Consider the following 18527-nt stretch of genomic DNA (forward strand, 5'->3'; position numbering starts at 1 on the left):
AAACAGGTATCTTTTTAAATTATTCAGAAGTGAAATAATATTAAACATAACCACATCTGCCCAGGGAATAGAAAGGAAATGGTATCAAATTAGACTGCGATAAGCACATTTTTTCTTGTTTCATACTTCATTTTATAAGTTTAGTAACTGTTTTTATTTCTATCATATCTAATTTTATATCTCTGCTTATTTTATGAATTAATTCTGTTTTAACTGTTTTTGATTGTTCTGATCTCATTGTTTTAAGAGTACTTTGTAATAAAATGTGACAATCTTGTTTTGGCCTTAAAATGTAAAAGCAAAAACATTAAGTCTGCCTTTCATTTCTTTCTTTTCCAGGTTTAAGCTGGGACAATAGATATTATCTCATCACAGTGCTGACATCTAGTGGTCCCATCACATTTGTGCATTCCACTGATCTTAACATGCCATGAAGCCAGAAGCTGTGGTTTTGAATGATCAGTTTAAGTGTAACTTATGATGACACAAACATGTTTAAACAGCCTGGAGGCACATCAGGGAAATATTCATGGAAAACTCAGTGGAGTAATGTTAATTTGAATAGTTTTGTGCAGCATGATGTTAGTGTAGCTGTGTTGTGTCAAACAGATGTAGTCTGACTGAGGCCTGTGACACAGATGTAATGACAAGACACATTTGACATTACTTCCTGTTAACAGTTTAAAGCATAATGACATCATCATCATCTCAGTGAGGTCACCATGCCAACATAGAGGTGAAATGATGTTGCTCTATTTGCTGGAGGAAAACTGGGTGAGGAGGACTGAGGAAATGAGCAAGATCGAATAAAATCACATTAATACATTTACAAATACTACTACTCTTTATTTGACAAAAGCATTTACACTAAGTTGCGCTAAGATTAACAGGCATCAGATTTTTGTAATGCATTTAACACCTTTATTGACTCAGCTTTATGTCAGTTCTGACAGCTACTAGGGATAAAACACAGACACAGTTTTCTGTTTCTGCCTCAGCCCAAAAACCTCTGGCTATTCTGTCACATAAATGAATACAGCTGTAACTGTCCCAACCCCTACTACAACTAAGATCACTGCAAAAACACTCGTTGTTTAAATGACTTCATTGTTGATTTTGGTTTGGGAGGAACGAATCTTTGTTGAGATAATGGAAAACAGATAAAAACTTTGTGGCTGTAATCAAGTATTTGGTACATTTGGTGTCAACATACTCAATACTAATCAAAAGATTTTTCTTTGGAATAAGAAACATCATGAAATATATCATTTTTAACTTGTTTTTTTGTTTGAGTAATCTTATGAGATTTTACAGTACAAACAAACAAACAAATAATAAATATTTATGCATATATTTAATGCTAAGTGATTTTTTTTTCTTCCAAACATAATTTCTGTAGAGGGCTTTCAACCCAGCTTGAGACTCTGTTCCTGTGTTAGTGTTTTAATAGTTTTTTTTTTAGTAATTTTATTGGTCTTTAATTGTTTTTAAGAAAAAATAAACAATTATTTTACTGCCTGCACCTTTGTTTGATTTATTTACTTATTTAAACCTGCACCATCTTATATTACACCACTTTGTTTCAGCTGTGGTTGTTTTTAAAAAAAAGAAAAAGTTGAATTGAGTGTTGTGCTAGATTTACTTCAGCAGCTCATAATAGTGGCCGCTAGATGGTGCTAACATCACGTTTCCCCGCTTACTTCAGAGGTTTCAGGAGGTGTCAATACTGTTTTGCCCCCTACAGGCGAGGCACAGTTGAGCACGGTCGACTATCGGAAATTAGGTGAAAAAAAAAAGACTTTACAAGAGGCTGGACCAGCGGATATCAGTGAGAGAGAAAACACAGAGTTGCCAAACACCTTCAGGTATGATTGGAAAAACACTGAACGAGATAAATAAACAGGAACTGTAGCTTATTTAACCGGCCCATGACCTGGATACACTTCCATGACGCAGATATTTGAGCCTAAGTTAATCTGAAGAATCATCACAAATAGTTTCTTCTTCGTTTGTTTCACCAGGAAACTGGTTGCAAAACATTAAAGAAAATCCACTGGGCTTAGTTGAAAGAAATGATTTTGTCAAAGCAAACTATTCATCATATTCAGGTCTAAGAAAAAATAACTCCAACAGCAATTAAACAGAGAAACAATTAGTGCTGCGTCATTAACATGCCGCTGTTGGTAATTGGTAATAACGTCATACGTCACACGTCTATCTCTTCCTTGAAACAAAAATGTTTTACTTAGTGGTCCCCTCTTCCATTAAAGCCAGGGTTGATGTATGGTTTATGTTGCTTTTAGATTAATTGTTACACTTATTTTTGTCATTTCAACTTTAAAAGGAACAAGATAGAGAAGAATTTTCTGGAAATTGATTGTAAAACTGTCGGATTGTGTGGTGGGGAAAAAAACAAAAAAACACTTTTTTTGTATTACAGATGTTGCTCAACAGTTTCTTTAATGGCTCTGTAAGCATCATTGCCTGTAAATGGAGAGGCAGAGATGAGCTATCAACAGCCACTTGACATTGAGGAAGGAATCAGACAGTCTGCCTTTTAAACGCACTGGTGCGGCCAAATTTATCCACTATTTTCGTTGCAATAAGCAGTCTGGCAACTTCACATGCGGGCAGCTTCCAAGTGTAAACACAGGACAGTTTTAACAGTGTGAAGAAAAGGGACTACAGTGAGGGGAAAGTTTTCCTTTTTTAAATGACGCTCAAATTGAGTGATTGCACCCCAGAATGTGTTTAGTTCATAACAAAAGAACGTGTTAAACCTTTTCTTGCTATTTTGCAGTAAATTTAGGGGAGGCGAGAACACAGAGGAAATGTTATCTTTGTATTTTATTCTAAAGAATGACTGAGAATAGTTAAGAGCTAATGTATTTCTTTGTTTTAATCACACAGCAGTTCAGTTTAAATTCATTCATGGAGAGAAAAAAATCTCCACCTCCAATTTTACATTCAGGGCAAAGAGGCACAAATCAAAGACTGCAGAGCTTATAATGGTCTCAAGCAATTCACACATATTTATTTCTGCATTTTAGAAGCTTCAAGCCAGGGAGTGAAATCCGGACAGGTTGTTATAGCTACGCAATCCACAGGGGTTCCGATGTCTATTTAAAAGCCCTCAGACCCTCCCTCTCTCCTTTAAACAACATTATATATCACACACACTGCATGCTAATGCCACCGAGTCTCAATGAGCACTAAAACACATCTTAAAATTAGCTCATTCTGCTGTCTCAGTTCAAATGCCTGACTAGGCAACAGAGGGAACATATCATCAGAATTTCCCCTTTGGCGATACCTGCTGATTGGGTCCTAAAAAAGCTGCTGCTTTTAACTTTTAATATTTGGCTCCTGAGTGCTGCCACGAGTAGTCGCGAAAGAAAGATTCTCCCTCAGCCTGTGTTTTGGAGGATAGAAATAAAAAAGTAATTGTTACAATACAACATTTTTTGTGGCTCTTAAGTTAAAACCTGGGTGCGCATATGAGCGCGCATGTTGGCTTTCTGCTGGAGAAGTTTTGCGAAACTTTAAGGATGATATACCGGGGATGTTTCCTGTTGCTCTGTGGGCTTACGCATGTCATGGCAAGTTATCCCATCTGGTGGTAAGTTTTTATTTTCGTTTTATCCTGAACAAATGGTGACATATGTATTTGTTTTATAAACACTGATAGGTACGATGTCCTGTGATTCGTTTGTGTCTCAGTCTGGATGTTTGAAGTTGCGGTTTAGTTCCAGACAGCAGTGGTGCATTCAGGTGCTTTGACGGTCAAATGTTTGAGCTTTGATTTTGAGAAGTTTGAGATCACTGTAAACTATCTGAGTTCCAAATAATGACTTTATGGCCAGGGTGGTAGAATGGCTTTATTTAAGGAGGGGGTAAACGCACGTGAGTAAGTTGCGTTAAATTTAAAGCTATTACGCACAGAAGACCTTTGAGACTCAAGCTGAAGAAAGACCTTCCTCAAAAGTTTATGTAAAGTTGAAAGCAATAAACAATACAAAACGCTTCTTTGCGAATTTCATATCAACAGTGCAGCAGGTGCAAAGTTTGTGTGCTGCTTTCACGTGTGTTTGTGTGTGCGCGTGCGTCCACTCGTGTTTATCCGAGGGTCAAGTGATGTAGAAGGTGTATGAACTCTTGTCCAGGGTTTAGCCCAGGTCAAGATTAATGCTCAGGATGAGCAGCTTAGTAATAATGTATTTTAGTCTTAATTTATTGTTTTATCTTTAGATTTATTTGCTATGAGATTAAACAGCTTATCGTTTGAAATTAAGTCATTGGAGATTCACATTTTGATTTATTTTCCAAGTTTGATATCTAGAAGCAGTGTTTTCTTGACATTTTCTTGATTGATTTGTGTTCATAACTTTTGAAACGTGAACAAATCCTTCTTTGAAAATGTTGCATTTGAGGACAGCAGCCGTAACATTTAATAAACTGCTTACACCACTGCCTTCCTCAATTTTCTTTCTCTTTTCGTCAAACGAGAAGCACAAGGTCCCAGATAAACTTGCACATATTACTGCTGCAGTAGCCTGACTACTAAGAAATGACTCTCTAGCAGTTTTTAGACTTGTGTCTTTTTGATTGATTAGCAGTTTCTTCTTCTGGGGACACTCAGATTAAATCTGTGTTTTACACATCTATGTCTTTTTCAGCTCACATTTGAACATTGCTGTCTGTTGCTTGCATGGTGTGTGTATTCTGATCCACTTCCCTTAATGGGTCCCCTGTTGGTAATACTGATGAGAAACTAATTACACGCACAGCTGGAAGGAAATCCTGATATAACAGTGGGCTCTTTTTGACCAAGAGGTGGGAAACTTACCCAAATCAGGATAGAACTAAAACTTAATTTAGTGATTAAAGGCAGAGTCTGTACTTCACCTACATAGATGTATATAGTGTTTTTTGGAGGATATTATCAGATGCTATGAGCATCTTTTTGCACTGTTTGATTAGCTGCCAGTTTTAGCTCTGCTGATTGACAACTTTGTGCAGACTGCAAAAAAAAGCCCTCAATTTCAGCATAATCTGAGCTTTTTGTTTTTTCACCTCCTCTTTGTGAATCCAACACAATGGAGGGCAGGTTTTCAGTCAGTCATACCAATAACGCTGCAGTAAGTCATGAGCCTACTTTTGCTTTGATTGTGAGGAGAGGGATGAGGCAAAAACCTGAAACCTAAGTGAAGTCTACATGCCGAGGACTTCTGTGTCACATCTACCAGTGCAAACAATCTAAGGCAGCAGAACAAAGAGTCACCTTGACTTCTTGATGTAATACTGTAGTTTTTTGCCTGACTCGTGTATTTTGCGTATCATGGCAACTCATCCCAAGTCAAATAACGCAGCCTAATCCTGCATTGTCTCTGTGTTTTCAGACAGCATGCCAGCTATTTAAGAGCAATCGCTTCTGTGTAAAGCAACCTGTGATGTTTAGCTGACAACTTGGCTTCAAGTGGCCGTCACAGCCGCATCACACTCAACCCTATGCACCGCAGTAGTCTCTTTTCGTATGGGGATACACACCAAGACAGGTTCATGTCTGTCTCTTCTCGACCTGCCATGACATAGCCAGGCTGCACCCGCCGCTCCACCACCACCCCCTTCTCTAGTCCACCCCACCTTAGAAGATAAATACCTGGAGGTGAAAGCTTGCCGCACATTCCTTTTCCCAAACATAGTCTCTTGATGTCAAAGTCGGCTCCAAGGCCCCAGGGCCCACGAGTAAAGTGGTAATTCTAAGGTACCCTGCTTGGGCTTGCTGAAATATGCATTAAACCTGTGCTGGATACACTCAGATGAGAGGGGGAAAGTCTGTACTGGGACAAAAACTGAATGGGATGTATATTTTTGCTTCAGTGTTTATTTATAATGTACCTTAAATATCAGCAGCACTGAAATCTCTTATTTCTAAATCAATTGGGAACAGCGGGAAACATATCTGTCAGACAGAAATCAAAAGACAAGAGTACTTAATGAATGCCTACAGGATGAGTATTTTTGCTGAAATACTTGTTAGAGGTAGTATCCAACAACAACATCAATCTTTATGCAATCGCTCCTTTAAAGTCATAAAACATCTTTGATGGAACATGCCCTGCCTTTGCTTTTAGGCCATTTCCTCACACAGGAGAGGTGGCATGGATTGCTCAGCCTCACTGAGACAGACTCAGAGGCGCGCACCAGTGTAGCAACCAAAGCACATTGACTCATGATGGTTATGATGTTCTGGCAGACGTGCAAAACGCAAAAAGACCCCTTAGAGGTGAAGACCTGGAAAGAAATCAGACTGTGGATGGCAAGAAAGTCCTCTGGAAGTAGTCACAAAATAAGTTACTGATTTATAACTTTAAGATAATACCACTTTTTTTTTCTTCTTGTTCCTTGATGTGGACTCACAGATGCAGAAATTATCTCCCTTCGGAGGTTGTAGGAAATGGCATGAAATCATCAGAGATGCCAGGTGTCTTTCAAAGAAAGCTTATAGACTCCTGCTCTTAAAAAATGTAAGCCTGCAGGACTTGTATGATGATAGTTGTATGAGGTTTTCTTCACGTTCTAGCTTTGTTGAGAGACAAACCAAAAGTCTGAACCAGTCTGGAGATGTGGACTCAGGTTTCTGTCGGGAATGATGCGCTTCAGGGTAAAAGTACTGACAAGGGCCATAGAGAGGTCAGTTAGGGAGAGGAGTGCCCTTGTTTACTGATGGATATTGCAGACAAACTACAGATGACCGAGATTTCCTCTAGAGTCATTTTAAACTTGCCGTTGCTCGCTCGCTGGATGTCTCATTTATGATTAACTTGAGCGGTCTAGTCTGCAGAAATTAGGCGAGAATTTCAGTTAAGAGAAGCATGACACATGACTCTGACATTTCCTCAAGGGGGAAATAGCAGAGGTTCACTCAGCTGATGGCGCACACACACCTTGACACCTGACAGACGACATTAAAGTGTAATACAGAAGATGAAATCTGGCTGTAAATTTCTAAATATAACCAAGGTATTCAAGGTCGATGTGCTTGTTGCCACCAGGAGCCATCAAGCAGGGGTCAGTGGACTGACGAGGTCTTTGAGCTCTTAAAGAAAGCAGCCTGAGGCTAGTGTCAGGAGTTTTGGTAATCTTGTTGTGATCAGCGATTAGTCCTTGAACAACAGTGAGCAGGTCAACCGGTAGTGAGCTAACGGAGCGGCAGGAGACAGCACACCTGCTCTGGCTCTGTCTCTGTCAGAAGCTACAGTAACTGTTATCAGGCTCATATCACTGAGGGGGAGGATCAGTAGATTACTGCTGCCAGAGTTTGGTCTTTAATAGACAGTTGAGGTGAAATCAAGACTCCTCTGTCTTGCCAACAAGCTACTTTGTTGCTGCTCCGTAGAACATCTGCCAAAGATAATAGGAACTCTGCTATTAAACAATCAAGTAGTCACAACATTGATTTTGGTGACACTTCAATTATAAGCTTACATCCTAGGTCAGCAGGTCATGCAGCTGCTGAAGAAAAAGTAGTTTGATTGCCTCAGTAACAAAAAAATGCACATGCACTGTTACCTGTACCTTCAAATAAAGGGCTTGATGTGTAAATCAAACCCATCAGTGGAAATCATGTAAATATTAGCATGTCAGCCGATGTCAAAATGTAGACAATGAAGGTTTTAAAAAATCATGTATATAGAAAATGGTTCTTAAAATTGACCTAATTACACAATAAGCAATTAAATAATAAACCCCCCATTTCTCTGATTGTCAGTGACTGAAGTCCAAATTGAGAAGACAGAGGACAGAGAGACAGAGAGAAAGCAATAAAGGTGCAGAGAGAGAGAAAGATGTAATCAGTGAACCAAGTTTGCACTTGTTGTATCCTCAAAGGAAAAGAGGGGGTTGGGCTGTGTGTTACACTTAATACACTCTCTGAAGTCTCAATGTTGGGTTAGCACTCTTATTACCCTAAGCTGAAGGCCTGTTAAGTGTGCGGACAGTTAATAAAAGGGTGCAGTTTTCCAAGTTGTCAGCTTAAGGTCTATGAAGACCTCTGGATGCATTGCGGACTTTCATCTCAGACAGAAACACGGCCTGCGTCTGTGTCAGCAGGGCTGCAATTTCAATACACACAAAGGCCAGGTGTCTGCAGAGAGGGTAGTTGAGGGGATAAAGGATGGACGCCTAATGGTAGTATCTGATACACCAAATAAACACACAATCAAACATTGTCAGACGTAAAATTACACAGCACCTGGAGGAGCAAATTAGCCTGATACTTAAAGGATGTTGCATCAATACACAAGGATGTACTGACGTGTTTGACTTCCCCTCACCCCTGCACAGGTCACTAGCAGTGGGCCACCAGTACTCATCACTGGGAACTCAACCCATCCTCTGTGGCAGCATCCCGGGTCTGGTGCCTAAACAGCTGCGGTTCTGCCGGAACTACGTGGAGATCATGCCCAGTGTGGCAGAGGGGGTGAAAATAGGCATACAGGAGTGCCAGCACCAGTTCAGAGGCCGACGATGGAACTGCACTACAGTTAACGACAATCTGGCCATATTTGGGCCGGTGTTGGATAAAGGTAATATCACACTTCAAAGACCTAGGTCATAAAATATAAAGCTTGAAAAAAACATCTGCTTGTGAATGTTTGTGCTGTAGATTCCTGTTGAGTAACATCTAAAATTTCCCTCATTACATTATACTTTTCAATAATTTTTTGGGAGGAATCCAGCAACTGTCCACTGTGAGTCACCACAAGGCAACAGTGGCAAAACATGTCTGACCAAGCATAAACCTAGCAGACTCATTGGTACTCGGCTGTGATAAGCAAAAGTGAAAGCTATCAACGGTATTCACCTTTTCCAGATCTCTCACTAGCATGTAAAGGTGAAAAAACAGTATCAGTAAGTGGTCAAAGCTCAACCCTGTAATAAGCTGATGTCAAAAATCTAAAATAAAACACTGCACAGAAAAATAATCAACATAATGAAGGTTTAAAGATCTTTAAACCACATACAAAGACAAGATCCGAGAAAAATTAAAGTGCCTTATTGTAACCCCATGCTGATTAACCCTTCAATTAACAATTCTATATTCTCTCTGTCTGATATTTGCATTTGAAAAAAGCTGAACTCCCTGCGTGCACCATTCATTCTGCTCATTCAAATCCTTGTTCAAATAGACTTTAGGCTGAATAAGCTTTGAGCAGCCTGTATGCTTGAAATAATGTGCACAATCAGGACCAGTGAGTTCTGTCTTGCTAAAGTTATCTTAACGAGGGAATCCCCTGTGACTGTTCTGTTGTTCAATCCTCTGAAGAGTCTTACACAAGAAGGTAGAAGGAGTTATGGAGTTTTCCCCATTTAATTTTGACTTGTGGATGTAGGCTGGGTCAAATCTACTCAAATCATGGGCTCAATGTGCAGAAAGCCCCATTTCATGTTTCTGTGAAAATCCCAAATAGGAAACGGGATAGCTAGCTAACCACCTAAATTAAGGCTCTATAACTTGACCTATCTAAAGGTAATTTCAAGTTTCATGGCATTTTCTGTCTGTGACACTTTTTGAAATATTACTTATGGGCACTTTTCCTTCTAAATAAAAACACTGACACTGAAAAAAATAAAACTTGAAATAAAGTTCATGGTATGGGTTTGGCCACTCAGATCCATTCTTCATGCTCAAGGAAATATTTATCAGTCTTGGCATGCACTCTTAAAATAATACAGCCCCCCTTGAGGTAAAATCATCAATCTTACAGAAATCATTTCTTGTTTTAGCGAAATCTAGCCTGAAGGTTTGGTGCCAAATTTGGCACCATTTTCATGTCTGTTTAATAAATGCAGAACTACAGTAAACGGCCTCTTTGCTTACTTCTTTTTAAACATTTATGTTTGGTGTGAATTAAACAAAGAGCACATAACTGGAACTCAAGACATGCTGGCAGGAAACTTGTTTGTTGGAGCTGATTTTTCCCATGAGGTAGATGCCAAAAGCAGCATCTATGTTATAATGTCCCTTAGCCAAACATACGGAGACAGCTCAGGAGTATATGCTTTGTAACTATCCGTTCAACCATTCAGCTTTGTCACCGATGAAATAAGTAAAGTTTGAGTGTTTGAAATGCAACTGGTCATCTTAGACATCACATTAGACGATGAACCTGAGAATGTAAGGAGAAATGATTAAAGCCCTTCTTCAATAGCTGTTAGCTTAACACAAAACTAGAGCAGGTGCTCTGTTAGCTTTGCACCTGTCAATAATGTGATTCAGTTAGGTTTTAAGTGAAATGAAAAAACAAACAACATATTAATTAATGAGCTTGAGAAGTGCTGGTTGGTGTATTTTGTCAGGTTTAGTACAATAGCTTATTCTAATGAGGTTTTGGGCTAAGCTGCTAATGATTGTTCTTTGATTAGAGTAGCATCTTGCTAACTTTCATCTGAATAATAGGTTTTAAAATTAAGAATGAGCGTAAATCCTGCAAGCTGGACGTCAGGGATCTAAACCTGTCACCTAGTTTGGAGAGGATTGGTATAAACACAGGGGGTTAGAGGTTAGTCAGGGCAATTGCTTTTAATAAACTCTTGAGCCAGTTCATAGAAAAGGCTTGAGCTCAAGTAGGTGGCTAACGATAGGGGTTCTCAATCTGAGTCCTATTGTGGTGCAAAATGCCACCACATCTCTCCCTTTGCCTCCCCACCCAGGTCTAAATTGAAGAGGGTACTGAGTGGAAAGAGGAGGAAGCTACTGAGCTTTAGTGAATCATTTTGATTGGATTAAGGTCACTGAGGCCCTTAATAATGTGAGAGGTCAAAGTGGCTGGATTAAGTGCCTTTGTCAGGGGTGACTCTGGGGCTCAGAGGCTTTTGATAGGGCTTAGTAGGAGAGGGATTCCATTTCACAGGATTTGATTGATGCTGGTGTTTGTCTGTGCAACAGAGCCATTGTCCTCGCTGGTGTCTGTTTGTCTGCGATTTGGACTGTTGTGTGTCAGTTTCCTCCTGCCTTTTGGGGGCAGAAGCTTAGTTCCTACCAGTTATCCCATCAATGCTCAGGACGCCTTCATAGAGGATACCAGAAGAGTTACAGAGGCAGTTTGGGAACAGTTTTAAAAGAGGACAATTTGGCAGAAGAAGGAAAAAGGCAGGTCTGAGGAGTGAGTTAAATACATTTCCAGATAAGGACGAACACTTAGATTACCTGCAGTGCAACTTCCTGTAAGATACATTAATATGTCAGTGCCAAAATGATCAGTTATTACACATCGAAGTGTCAGACATACTCATACCTAACTTCACCCACCATCTCAGCAACTCCCGCCTTTAAAAAAAAACAGTCATAGTTTATGAGCATGTTCTGTCTCCTTGAAACACAGCCTGATCCTCTCTCTCTCTGTTTCTCCTTCACTCCACACCCCAAATCACATGCCCTACCTCCAGGCTACGTCTGCGTCAGCACTCATTAATTTACATTAACTAAAGTGTCAAAACATGCACTGCTGGAATCTGCCTGTGATGAAAGGTAATAGAAAGCTGTGCAGGTGTTCTTAGTCCTCAGAGCCGATCCCAGAGATGTTTCGGCATTCTTGGTATTTACAGAACACCTACGTGCTGTATGGGTATAATCAGGCACGAGTTTATGAGTCATATGATAGAATTAGTGAGGGTAACTCTGCCACAGAGAGTGGACAGTCAGAATTTCACAGGTGTTACCACCTGCACAGGTTTAGACATGCGACTCTTCTTGAAACCATTAAATTTTCACGAGTCTCATCGGAACCTCCCGTTATGTAATGCATCAAGCATGAGGAAGGGATTGTAGTCAAAGTTTCATCCTGTTTTAGGTTTCTCTTCCCTGTAGGTACCCTACATTACCCCGCTCAGGAAATCAACCCAGTAAATCAACCTGAATCATTAAGTCCTGTCTAAACCAACTCTGAAAGGTCAGGGGATGTGGGTTACGACCTGTGACCTGAGGATGAGAAAGTGTAACTATTTAGGATGAGCTAAGAGGTCTCTGCTTTTCATGGGCTGTGTGTCTCTCCATGCTGGGGGAGGGAAGCTGGCGCACCAGTATATCATTAACTCTGGGCAAGAAAGAAAGAAGGGGTGTGGTAAATGGAGTTGATGGGGGGACCTTAGCCCCACTCCCTGCTGGGTACTGCTCAGAGCACAATATCTTCGCAACCATGAGATTAAGCAGGAGAAAAAGTGCTTTTCCCCATTCACACGCCCTTTAGATTGTTTTATTAAACCATTTGAATAGGGATTTCCCCGTCTGCCGACAAGCGGGGTCCAGCCAATGCATAGTTCTCTGTTGCTATGACTTAACTTGGTCCCCACTAATCACTGGCTAGGGCAAATTTCATATAAAATATCTTGGGCCATTGTGGGACTAACACAGCGTGACAGTGGCAGCACAATAGGAGATTCAACCCCCCAGCAGGTTGGAGGGACCACTTGGTCTGCCAGGGTCTGGCAAAGTTTGGTGGAGATGTATTATTGGAGTAGAAGTGTCCTGAAATACCATAAATTGTCCATAAAACCAAACAAAGCAGAGGAACTAATAATAGAGCTGGTCTCTCCAGGTAAAAGTTTTATGTAATGTGCTTACGCATCTATGAAATAAAACAAAGTGTGACCACATGACATACAGTACATTAACTTTATTTCTTTTTTATAACTTAAAAGGATGACCTTGTTCTAAACTAGACTAAGTATTTGACGCTGTTCCTGTTTCCTGTATACTTTGGACATGAAGGCACTTAACTCAAGAGTTCGGGCCGTCACAAGAGGTCTGCAACCTTCGAAACCTACTTGGCACGCACAGACACTAGGACATATTTAATTTGCCCAAATCCTTCTCCTTTGCTCATTTTATCCCAAGATAATCCTCTTTTCCTCTCCCATTTGAACTCCCCCCACCCTCTTAAGCTTTGCAGCATCATTGCCAGTCATCCATAGGAGCGCTATTCCAAAGGAGTTCCCCAGGGTACTGCTTACAGACCACATTTCTTTACATATTTCATTAAATATTATAGATACTTTGCAACATACTAAAAAATATCTTTCTATGCTGATGATACTATTTGAAGTGTTTTTGTTTGAACTGTTTATGAAAGAAAATCACAAGGCTCTCACTTTGTTCGTTTTATAAGAGACTGTAGTGAACTTTTCCAAATAATGTGATTTACATATTACTGCTTTGAAAAGCTTTGATGAATTCAATGTTCAGGTGAAATGATCTGCAGTGAAAGCAGTAACCCCGACTCTAGAAAAGAGCGTAGAGGTGTAGTTTTATTGTGAACATTGGTAACCTTATGTGTACACAATAGCACTGTGAAGTGGGTGGTGGAGGATGCCAGTAGACCTTTTCTCTTGCATCATTGTTCCTAATGCCCTTTAGTCCTCGAACTGGTTGGAACCTGCTGTAAGGGAGGAGCTCCTACTCTCTTTAGCGTTATACTGCTGCCTTTTTTCTTTTCTTTCTCTCCCTCAGTTGCTCTAGTTCTTTAGACAGTAGCATGCGCTGCCTCTTTATCTGTCTATCTATACACACAAGTGCACAGACACAATCCAAAATTTCACGATTGATCTTCAGCTATTTTGTTCCCTTTCTTTATGTCTTGTTTGTTCATTTCGTTTTACACCTGGTGTTTCCACTTTTTCTTTCTTTCTTTTTTTTTCAAATCGTGCTCCCTCAGTCTCTTTTCTTCTGATTGTGCAAGACCGTACAAGCACATATATTCAAGGCAGCTTCCCTGTCATAATGAATCCTGTTAAAGCTGAGTATGCTGAATTAAACCATGGACTCCTGTCATATGCCCTGAACTTTACAGAGATGTTCAGGACTGCTTATCTGAACACAACAGCCTCACTTCAATGCTTGATCTATGATTTGTCCCCACAGTGTGAGGCAGTTTCCTAACCTTTCAAAAGCTTAATTGAGTCTCTTAATTATAGGCCTGTCAGGGCCGTCTCTTCCTCTCATCTCTTTGGAAGATCCTGATCCCTCTGAGTCATCAGTAAGCTATGTCAGACAGAGGCAGAGAGCGCTTGCTGGTCTGATTCAGAGACAAGACGACTGATGTCTCATCTAGGACAACATGCACAAGTACACCTTGGTAGATATGACCTCAACACATGTAGCTAACAATAATAATGGCCTCTCCAGTGTGTAGTTTGTTTGATGTTGTCTTGTGGGATTTAGTTGAGTTGCTTATGTAATCATATCAGACTGAACACAAAGCCAAAATCCGCCTAAACAAGCCCTGACCTATCTTTTCTTGCAATTATAGCTACAAATTTCTTCAAATAAAATCAGAAAAATAATGATTAGCATCAAAAACTGATTATTAGGCAGAGATGTGTCTGTGATTGATGCCTCAGAGTCTTACAGATGCATGAACTTCTCTTCTCAGCCACTCGAGAGTCAGCATTCGTCCATGCCATTGCCTCCGCGGGAGTGGCATTTGCAGTGACCCGTGCCTGCGCTGAGGGTTCAGCCACCATCTGCGGATGTGACACGCGCCACAAGGGCCCCCCTGGTGAGGGATGGAAGTGGGGTGGCTGCAGTGAGGATGTGGAGTTCGGGAGCATGGTGTCCCGAGAGTTTGCGGATGCAAGGGAGAATCGCCCCGATGCACGCTCAGCCATGAACCGCCAAAACAACGAGGCTGGGAGAATGGTGAGTTTCTTCTCGCTGTATTAGTGAAGACATTTTGTTTTCTTATGTGAGGGGTTTACATTTTCCTCTCTCATCCATAGTCCCTCAATGACAACATGTTCCTGAAGTGTAAGTGCCATGGACTCTCAGGAAGCTGTGAGGTCAAGACTTGCTGGTGGTCCCAGCCGGACTTCAGAGTAATTGGCGACTACATGAAGGATAAGTACGACAGTGCATCTGAGATGGTGGTGGAGAAACATAAAGAGTCCAGAGGATGGGTGGAGACCCTGAGACCCAAGTACAACTACTTCAAACCCCCCACAGAGCGCGACCTTGTTTATTATGAAAGCTCACCCAATTTTTGTGACCCCAATCCAGAGACTGGCTCCTTTGGCACCCGTGATCGAATCTGCAACCTTACATCACACGGCATAGATGGGTGTGACCTCCTCTGCTGCGGGAGAGGTCACAACACCAGGACTGAGAAGAGAAAGGAAAAGTGCCACTGTATTTTCCACTGGTGCTGCTATGTCAGCTGTCAGGAGTGTGTGAGGGTGTACGATGTACACACCTGCAAATAAGGACGCCTGGTTCTCGTCTTTGCCCACCAACATTTAAAGACTTCAGTGGGGAGTTGAGCAATGCAGCAGCTCACTACGAGACATGAGACACTGTGAAGCAGTCTGATCTATCCGTGGACTCCAGTTGCAGACTGAGCAGATGTTTGGTGCTGTGATGCTAGAAAGTCAACTGAAACAGTTGGGTAGATCACAGAGCATCATTCAGATCAACACTGGTGACTCCAGAACGATGTAGGTAACGTCTACCTGGGGCGAAAGAGTTGGATGTTGGAAAGAAGAACTGTTGGCTAATTGACAAACACCATATTGGTGATTTTTTGTTTTTCCTGTGTTCCCAGTAGTTACTTTTGTTGAGACTAGTAAAGCACTGCTTGTGTATCATTTTCATGGGGCAAACAATGAAAAAAACAAACATTTTTTAAAGTATTTTATCATATATTTGCCACAAAAAACTAATAAGGACGCTCAAATGCATGCATTCTCCTCAGCATTATACGTTAGTACGTTTGTTTCTGAAAACTAACATTTTCATTGTGTGTATGAGTTTTTATAGTGTTAATATGTTTGGCTAAGAATGCACTTGCACCTGAGTGAATGTAGTTTTTATGCTGCAACGTGTTTACAAATTCTCACAGTCTTAAGCTAATGAGTTAATACCTGCTTTACCAGACTAACTTTGTATTGAGAGTAGACATGAGCCGCATCAAGTGATCACCTGCAAAAACAAGAATACACACAGTCTGCACGTTTTCAGAAGCACAAGAATTCCCTGGAGCAACTACATCTAGAGTTATGGCCAAAGACAAGACAAGAAAAGTCAACCTGTGGTGGTCAGAGAGCTGCGAAACGAATTTGAGAGGTCAGCACTTGTGTCCCCATTGAGAAATATGAAGCATATTCTCTTTGTTTTTATCAGTATTATCATGTGACTGGGTGCTGGGGAAGCTTTTATTTATAAAAGGGATATTCCCACTGTGTTTTGTTGTGTTTGCATAAATGATACTCTTTTGTTTTAAATTTGTGGAACTAGAGATCAATCTGGGATTCCTGGTGAACTAAAACAATTTTTCTAACAAACCGCAAACTAAGCTGTATCGTATAAGCTCTGTATAATGCAGTATAATTTGCAGTTAAGTTAAAAAAAAAGGATGATGTGCAGGTGATGATTCTCAGCTGTGGCTTCTTGTGCTAACTAAACTTAACAACAAGCAGCATCACTGAAACTATCAATACTTCTCTTATTGTCATGCTGCTAAGTAAAGATAATATTTGTGTGAGTGTGTGTTTAAGTTCTTACATACATGATGTCTTTGTGGATATGTTTTTATGTTTTTTCATGCATGTATTGATTCTTTCTGTGAAAGAAACCTATTATATATACATATATACAGTATATAGTCTGGAAAAGAAAATGTGAAGTTTCAACTAACTCTTGCAAACAGTTACTCCCATTTTAACACCGTAGACCAACCTAGACTTCATGTTATCATTGCTATGGTTTTGTAGTGTGCTAAACATCAGGGTGAAATCATTCATATTGTTCTGCCTTCATTTGAGAAAAATAAAACACAGTATTTATTTATTTGGACAGTGAAAACTACTGAAAATGGAGATGAGATGTCCAGACAGTGTGTGCCAATTTACTGATTAGTTAAAATATCGAGAGAGATGTGAAATTGTTGTTTACAGAGGATGTAATTAAATGTCTCAGGCCTGTAAATCTGTCAGATTTGACTCAAAATTGCCCGTCACCGACTCATAATCTAAATGAGCTGCCCTACCAATCTTCACATATCAAGATATCATAAATAAAGTACACAGCAACCATTATCAGTACAAGAGTTTTTATCTTGCATTTATTACTGTACACTTTATATGTGAGTGATTGCCTGTGTGAACACTTTGCCTTTGGTCTAATTCTTCGTTAAGTCTTTAAATCCAAAGTTTTGTACAAAGTAGTTTTTGTGTTTTTGTTGATTCCTAAAATTGGATGTTTTTTATAATTATTTATTTCATGCTATGTAAATAGTAGTAAGTAAAAGTATATATTTGCAGAAATGCATGTCTTTGAACAGTGTTGTGACTTGTAACACTGTAGCCTTTTTACCTCATCTCTGTTTTTTTTTCACTGACTGCACACAGGCACCGTTTGTCCCGCTGCCTGTCGTAGATTTCTAAAGTTAACTCTGTAACACCAAAATAAAGCGACGTAAACAACCAAACTTTTGTTGTTTTTTTCTCTTTGATTTTAATCTGCTAGTTTTGTGTCTGATTCTTCAGAAACCAGATGTTTCTTGCAGGCTTTTTCTGAAACAGCACTGGGATTGTCTCAAATCCTGGCATTTGCCATCAGGTCCTGTGTTTTCTATAAAAGGCTTGAAGACAAAGATACATTTGCCAATTTCATAGTGTTGGGGAATGTTAAGGAGTGATCCATTAAAGTAAAAATGTAAGTCATGTAGCTGTATTAGAATTTTAAAACACTTTTTTATAATTGTTTGGGGGGTGTAAAACAGCTGAGCGGTTTCACAGAATTGTGAATGAAGACAACAGAACTGCTCTCACAAATAGAAATGTATCATAGGAGGCTAAGAGCTCAGTAAATATGATTTGTAAAACTGGCACTACAGCCTCTATACAGCGAAGGAGTCATCTAAATTGCAAACCTGAAAAAAAAATCTAGAAAATCATTTTAGCAAAGGGAATATTTTATCAAGTATCATCCAGATAATGCAACTTTACTTAAATTATCTCTTCTTCCCATATGTATCCCTGCCATGAAAGATATCCCTCCCTTTCTACCCCCAGGTGTTCATGAAATCCACTTTTTAAAAGAAACATCTGTAGTTCTATCAACATCCACCATCAGTAGGAAGTTATTTTTGTTTATCTGGCATCTGCACAAGATAATCCATATCCTACATTCCTGATTTTTTTGTACAGTTGAAAACATATTTAATGCAAAAACAGAAATCATGTAAAGAAAATATTAGCCTTTTATTAATAACAATTGCCACATAAGGGCTGCATGTGCACAAGACTGAAAGACCAGGTTGTGCATCCCAAATCCACTAGTTTTACAACTTGATAAGATCTACTGCTTGTCTGTGCATTGAAGCCTAATCTGATCCAAAGAAAAATGTCTTCTTGTTACACCACGACGTAAAGCTCTGAGATGGAAAAAAGCAGGTTTTCCATAATCTCATGAATTAACCATCTGAAAACAACAAATCTAACATATTTTGCACATCCTTTTGCACAATAAGTCA

At 39.9% G+C, this 18527-nt stretch overlaps 1 protein-coding gene across 1 annotated transcript; it reads left to right on the top strand.

Moving 5' to 3' along the window:
• Window positions 1-3263: 3263 nt before the first annotated feature.
• wnt3a (wingless-type MMTV integration site family, member 3A) lies at window positions 3264-17294 on the top strand. The gene is made up of 4 exons (XM_074688482.1): window positions 3264-3619; window positions 8347-8588; window positions 14433-14698; window positions 14779-17294. The coding sequence occupies exons 1-4, from the start codon at window positions 3498-3500 to the stop codon at window positions 15256-15258; spliced, it is 1110 nt and encodes a 369-aa protein (XP_074544583.1). The 5' UTR covers window positions 3264-3497; the 3' UTR covers window positions 15259-17294.
• The last annotated feature ends 1233 nt before the right edge of the window (window positions 17295-18527 follow it).

Source organism: Halichoeres trimaculatus, unplaced genomic scaffold (assembly GCF_033239565.1).
Source record: "Halichoeres trimaculatus isolate MK-OKI-2021-1 unplaced genomic scaffold, fHalTri1.1 fHalTri1_scaffold_15, whole genome shotgun sequence".
NCBI classification, from domain to species: Eukaryota; Metazoa; Chordata; class Actinopteri; order Labriformes; family Labridae; genus Halichoeres; species Halichoeres trimaculatus.

Excerpts from the sequence above, each read along its gene's own strand:
- wnt3a (XM_074688482.1), top strand. The coding sequence starts at position 3,498 with ATGAGCGCGCATGTTGGCTTTCTGCTGGAGAAGTTTTGCGAAACTTTA. Across the intron at positions 3,620-8,346 it reads GCAAGTTATCCCATCTGGTG|GTCACTAGCAGTGGGCCACC; the intron begins GTAAGTTTTTAT and ends ACCCCTGCACAG. Across the intron at positions 14,699-14,778 it reads ACAACGAGGCTGGGAGAATG|TCCCTCAATGACAACATGTT; the intron begins GTGAGTTTCTTC and ends TCTCATCCATAG.